The sequence below is a fragment of the Sminthopsis crassicaudata genome, chromosome 3, assembly GCF_048593235.1.
Source record: "Sminthopsis crassicaudata isolate SCR6 chromosome 3, ASM4859323v1, whole genome shotgun sequence".
In the NCBI taxonomy this organism is placed as follows: domain Eukaryota; kingdom Metazoa; phylum Chordata; class Mammalia; order Dasyuromorphia; family Dasyuridae; genus Sminthopsis; species Sminthopsis crassicaudata.
This window is the reverse complement of record NC_133619.1, coordinates 277,656,417-277,662,400: the sequence shown is the minus strand read 5'-3', so window position 1 is coordinate 277,662,400 and position 5,984 is coordinate 277,656,417. Positions and strand designations below refer to the sequence as shown.

Below are 5,984 nucleotides of genomic sequence, written 5' to 3'. Positions count from 1 at the left end.
TGCGCACCCTAGGCAATTTCCTACTCCGTTAAAACGGGAGTTTTCAAAGACATCTTCCGACTATTACCCATCTCGGCAACCCAGATTCCCTTACTTCTATTATAGCCCCTTTCCTTTTTTCCCTGCCCCCCCTCCTTCTCTCTGGGTTCCAGTCAGCCAAATCTCCTTCCCGCCCCGAAGCAGGCGGGGACCCGCAGGGCCGGCTTTCCCTCCTTGCCCTCCCCCCTCTGCTCCGAGTCAGGCGAGAGGCGGAGCCCGGGTTCCCAGCTTCAGCTCCACTCTGCCCTGCCCTGCCTGACCCCGCCCACCCCCGGGTGTAGAAAGAGCCGGGAGAGTGTTACTCGCGGTCATTGGGACTAGGGCCTTTTATCTCTCCCGGCTGCCAAAGAAGGAGGGGAAGGGAGGCGTGAGGGGTGGCCCCAGTGCGCTGACACCTTTCCCCAGCTATAAATGCGACACCTGGCATGGGGAGGGGGTCAATGCCACTACCACCAGCAGCTGCTCTCCGGCCCCTGACTGCACGGCCCGCGGTAGTCATCAGACAAGAGCCGGGCACTAAGTCGGCCTGAAATCTGCGGACTGAAAGAGAACCGGTGGGTGCAAAGCGTCCTTTCCTCTCCCTCTCCCTCCATTCCAGTGCATGCACGTGGGTGCCTCTATTCTCCGGCTCGGGAGTTTAGTTTTTTTCCTACTTTGGGGAATGGAGGACTCTCGCTTCTCTTTCCATCTCCTGGGATAAAGGGAGGGCAGAGGGAGAGCTGGGCGCAGCACCCCAGAGAACCCTCTCATTTCCGTCAGTTAGCAACAGATGCAGGGGGGAGCTAATTGGGTTGGGAGGAGGAGAGGGGGAGGGGAAGGGAGGTGCATGTTGGGGAGGAGGCTACCAAGGGCACCCTCGCCCGGATGAGTAATCGCCACCTCCTTTGCCCTCCTAATCTAGCCGGTACAGCCAGCCGACTACCTGCTGCTGCCGCCTCCGCCGCCACCCGCCTCCGCAGCTGCAGCGAGCTCCCGGTGGCCCCGGAGGAACCACCCATCCTGCGGACCGAGGCGTACTAAGGAAGGAAGAGTTGCAGGACGAGGCGGGCTGGACAGGCCTGTTGCAGAGCTGCCGCCGGAGATTTTCTGATCGTCTCTCCTCCCCGGCCAGCCGGCCCCGCACCGGTGGTGCGCTCGTGCTGTGTGCGCGCACCCGCACTTCCAGGAGCATCCTCGCACCTGGGAGGCCAGGCCGGCACCCGAGCCGACCCAAGCGGCGCACCCCTCCTCTCCGCCCGTCCTCTCTCCAGCCTGCCCTTCCTCCCTTTCTTCGTCTTTCCCGCCTGACCACCATGATGCAGATCTGCGACACCTACAGCCAGAAGCACTCCCTCTTCAACGCCATGAACCGCTTCATCGGGGCGGTGAATAACATGGACCAGACCGTGATGGTGCCCAGCCTCCTGCGGGACGTGCCCTTGCTGGAGCAGGAGCTGGACGGAGTGGTGGGAGGCAGCGGCGATTCCAAGCTGGGAGGGGGCCCCCCCAGCCCCGGCAGCGCCTCCGGAAGCTTCTTCTCGCGCAGCCGGGATATGTACAGCCACTACATGCTGCTCAAGTCCATCCGCAACGACATCGAGTGGGGCGTCCTGCATCAGACCCCCCAGCAGGGCGACGAGACCCCCACCGGCACCTGGAAGCCCAAGGACATCCTGATGGACCTGAGCCTCCTGGAGAACGGAGAAGGTGGCGAAGAGGACCTGGAGAAGCAGTTTCACTATCACCTCCGGGGACTGCACACCGTGCTTTCCAAACTCACCCGGAAAGCCAACATCCTCACCAACAGATACAAGCAGGAGATCGGCTTCGGCAACTGGGGCCACTGAGGCCGGGGGACGGCGGCTGGGGGCGGGCGGCCCCCTAACGCGCGCTTCTCTCACCTCCCCCCCTCCCCTCTTTTCCTCTTTTCTCTCCTAAATATTTCTTCCTGCGCGGTGGGGCGTGTATGAATGAAGGGAAAGGCTGCAGGGAAGGGGGGACGAGCGAGTCACTTGGGGTGGGAGGATGGGCGGGATGCAGTGGTCTGCGGTTCGCAGGTTGCGATGGAGGATTGGGGGGCAGGGGAAGTCGGGTGGTTTGGGTGCGGGGCAATTGCTTGATAGGCCGGCGGGAACGGGACGGCAGCAGAAGGCAACGGTACTTCGTGGAAGGGAGTGCTGGAAATGTGCATTTGAATCCGGCTGCCTCCATCCTGCTCCCAGGCACTGACTCCGGCGCCTTCCCCTCCCCGGGCAGCAGGGGCCGGCCTGCAGCGGACTCAGCTTGCAGGCTGCTCCGCGAAGCTCTGCACTCCGAGGCGTGGCGGCGCTGGGCGCCGGGGCTGCTCGTGGCGGCAGCGGGGCTGCTGGGAGGTTGCGTCAGTTTTTCCTGTTTTGCACTACTTTTTTTTTCCTCCTTTTTTGTAACAATGGCCTGTCCTTTAAGTGTTCCCATTCTCGTTTTCTGGTGCTCTAACCGCAGCTAATTCTCTCGTGACAAACGCACAACACAGAGCACAGTCTGTCATTAACCGGTACTACTTCTTAATTATTCTCCCGCGCGGGGGTGCGGCTGCCCCTCCGGCCGCCGGCCGCCTCCGTCCCCGCGCCCTCGCCCAGGACCGCCGTCCGCTTCTGCAGCCGGCGGCCCTGCCGGCCTGCGAGAGGCGAGGCCGCCACCAAGCCAATGAAATAATAAAAGTTGTTATAAACGGACCTGCTTTCCGATGGAACCAACTGAGATTCTACTTGTTCTGAGTAGAAAGATGACGGGTTCCGGGGTTGTACGTGTAAATGTTTATTTAAAAGCTTTTTTATCCAGATGTAGAATATATTCTAAAAAAAAAAGCAAATTATTAATCTTGACAAAACTTTTTGTTGACATAAGACCCTTGAATCCCACGAATGACTAGTTTTCAATAATAATTTTAATTGATATTTTTAAAGCAACAATAAATTTTATTTTTTCTCTGGTATCAAAAGGTGCTGCCTATTTATCTTAAGTGCCTAGTTTTATTTAATAATTCGTATTTCTGGACGTCGATATTCAGGTTTTTGTTTGCCAAAACTGCGGTGTTGAGTAGTATGACAAAAGAAATGTGATGAGAGGAGTTTGGTAAAAATCCATGTATTATCAATAACTGGCTTTCCAGGTTTTTGACAATTCATGTTTTGAAATCTTCTGACTTTCTATCATCAGGTGAAGAATTCTCAAGAATAAGCACCAAAGAATGCTGATTTATCATTTGATTTTAAAAAGAGAAGTTTAAAGGGAATTGCCATTAGATTTTTAAAAATGCTAATATGATCACATTTTTAAGGTTGAACTTGAAAGATTTTGATGTGCTTGCTTTTAAGAAATGCGGCCTCTTCCTCGTAAAAGTTCCTCCACCCCGCCCCCAGGATTCTAGTTTAATAACATTACTAAGAGTTTTCTCAATTTTTCACTTACGTTGACTTTAATAGTGAACCAAAAAATGATAAACCAGGCAAATTGATTCCTTAGGAATTTTTTTCTTAATACTATTGTACCTTTTCATTATAGAGCAATGTTAGGGAATTAGGGTTTTTTAAAATTTTCCTTAGTTCTGAATTTAGAGAGGGCTGGGTAAGTGAACTGCCTCGTGAAGTCATAAACCATTCTTGGTTAACTTTGGCTTACATAGAACTTTTTCATTAAGAGGACTTTGTGGTATGGATACCTTGCATGACTAGGAATCATTGTCAGGAAAAAAGGGAGGACTGTTTAAAATAAAAGCAGAAAAAGCCTATGCAGTTTATGGGTAATGATGTCAGGGTAGCCAAATTGCAAGGTCTGCACCTTCAGCATTTGTGTTCCTCTTGAGCAACTTATGGGAAAAAAAGATGAAAAGAGCAAAATTGAGAATTCTCAAAAAAACAGCCTCTGTGAGCATGAACTATATATAGATTGGAAGGTAGTGTGTGGTACAGTGGAAAGAAAAGATGAATCTGGGACCTTAGAACTTGAGTTTAAATCCTGGCTTGGACAATTTTTTCTGGAATAGTTTCCTCATCTTTAAAATGAAGGCATTGGACTCATTTAAATCTTAGCTTATATGGCCTTGGACAAGTCATAATTTTTTCTGGAAGTTTCCTCATCTTTAAAATGAAGGCATTGGACTAAATGAGCAAAGATCTTTTCTAGGCCTGGGCCTATGGATCTCATAGTTAGAGAGGAGAATAAATGGGTGTTGGGAACCAAGATAATCTTTCAAGATGGCAGAAAAGAATATGGAATAAAAGATGGAATGGTGGGGATTTAATGAAATAGTAAAAACATGGGGTAAAAGTGAAAGGCTATATTTTAAATGTTTTTTTAAGTATTAACCTTTTAAGGTAATTCTGAAGAATAAGTACATTTAAATATGTCAGTCATGGAGAAACTACTCAGGTTACCAAAGTAAACTGAAAGTTTTTTGTTAAAAATATAACCAGTTTGAATGTCATTAGGCACTAGAGGAAAAAATGCACACTAGACTTGTTTTGGGTCAAGGTTTTGCAACTTGTGATTTGGGCAAGAATTAAGTTTCCTCACTTGTGGAAAAAAAGGGGGTTGAACTTTTAAATTGTTGGCAGTTATGTAGTATAATATATTTGCCAAGTGCTTAACCAAATATTTCATTTTATCCTTACAAACAATCCTGGGAAATAAGTATAATTATCACTCCCATTTTACAGATGTGGTAACTGAGACAGCAGTTACGAAGATCACACAGCTACTTTGTCACTGAGCCAGATTAAATTCAGGTCCCAGCGCACAGAGTGAAGTGTATGGTAATTGGGAGACCATCTTCCTGAGTTAAACTGGGACCTTAGACACTAGTTGTATGATCCTGGGTGAGTCACTTAACCTGTTTACTTCAGTTTCCTCATTTGTAAAATGAACTGGAGGAAAAAAATGGCAAACTACTCCAGTATCATTGCTGAGAATAATAGGGGTGGTGAAGAGTTGGACACAACTGGAAAAAAAAACAGCAACAGTAAAATCCTATTCCAGGTCCAGTGTGCTCTCCCCACTTCCAACCTCATTTTTTCTTTACCATTTCCTTTTCCAGCTCTTCCCATGGCCTCCCAATAACTACTCTTCTAAATTATTAGTATATTCTAGATTATCCTTTTTAAAAATAGTTCTCTGGTTTAGATAACAAAATTCCACTCAACTTTAAGCCAAGTTGCTTTAAAGAAGCCATTTAATACTTCTTGTCTCTTGACAAAGGAAACTTTAAAATTTCTTGAGTGTTATTTCTAAAGCTGCAAAATAAATGACTCTGCATTTCAAAGGGGTTTATCCAGAAGACTCTCCAAGCACTTTATATACAGTATTTTGCAAAATACTGTGCAGATGAAGCTGCCATGGATCATAGTCCCTGGATGATGGCAAACCTATCCTGCAGCTAGAATGAAAAGAACTACAGAGCTCCAATCAGTAGAGCTACTTACTCAGAATCTGATTAACTCCTGAATTAACATGACTTATTTTGATGAAAAAAAAAATCTAGACATTCTTCATTAAATAGCACAACACCTACTTAGGAAGTATTGAGTATTTGCTGAATGGAAGCTGACTTCCTTTTTGGTTTTGCCTATGAAAGTAGAAATAAGAATTTAATTTTTTTTTTTTTTGGTCACACAATGGTTCTCAGTTTTCCTTTCTAATCCCTAAATTTTCACATTATTAGAGATTGTCAGTATGTTATTCTCAGTCACTAATATTTATTACAAGGCAGCTAGTAAAGTGGCTGACCTTAGAATTAGGAGGGCCTGAGTTTAAACCTGGCCAAAGACATTAGTTGTGTGACCCTGGACAAATCACTTAACCCTGTTTACCTCAGTTTCCTTATCTTAAAATGAGCCAAGGAGGAAATGGCACTTCAATATCTTTGCCAAGAAAAAGCTCAAATGAGTTCGTGGAGACTTGGATGTGACTGAAATGCTACAGAATATTTT

The 5,984-nt window shown here is 47.4% G+C and overlaps 1 protein-coding gene across 1 annotated transcript; it reads left to right on the top strand.

Moving 5' to 3' along the window:
* The first annotated feature begins 306 nt into the window (after positions 1 to 306).
* Positions 307 to 2,998, top strand: MID1IP1 (MID1 interacting protein 1). The gene is made up of 2 exons (XM_074300836.1): positions 307 to 593; positions 941 to 2,998. The coding sequence occupies exon 2, from the start codon at positions 1,332 to 1,334 to the stop codon at positions 1,863 to 1,865; it is 534 nt and encodes a 177-aa protein (XP_074156937.1). The 5' UTR covers positions 307 to 593; positions 941 to 1,331; the 3' UTR covers positions 1,866 to 2,998.
* Positions 2,999 to 5,984: the final 2,986 nt, after the last annotated feature.

Coding starts and splice junctions, on each gene's coding strand:
- MID1IP1 (XM_074300836.1), top strand. CDS start 1,332: ATGATGCAGATCTGCGACACCTACAGCCAGAAGCACTCCCTCTTCAAC.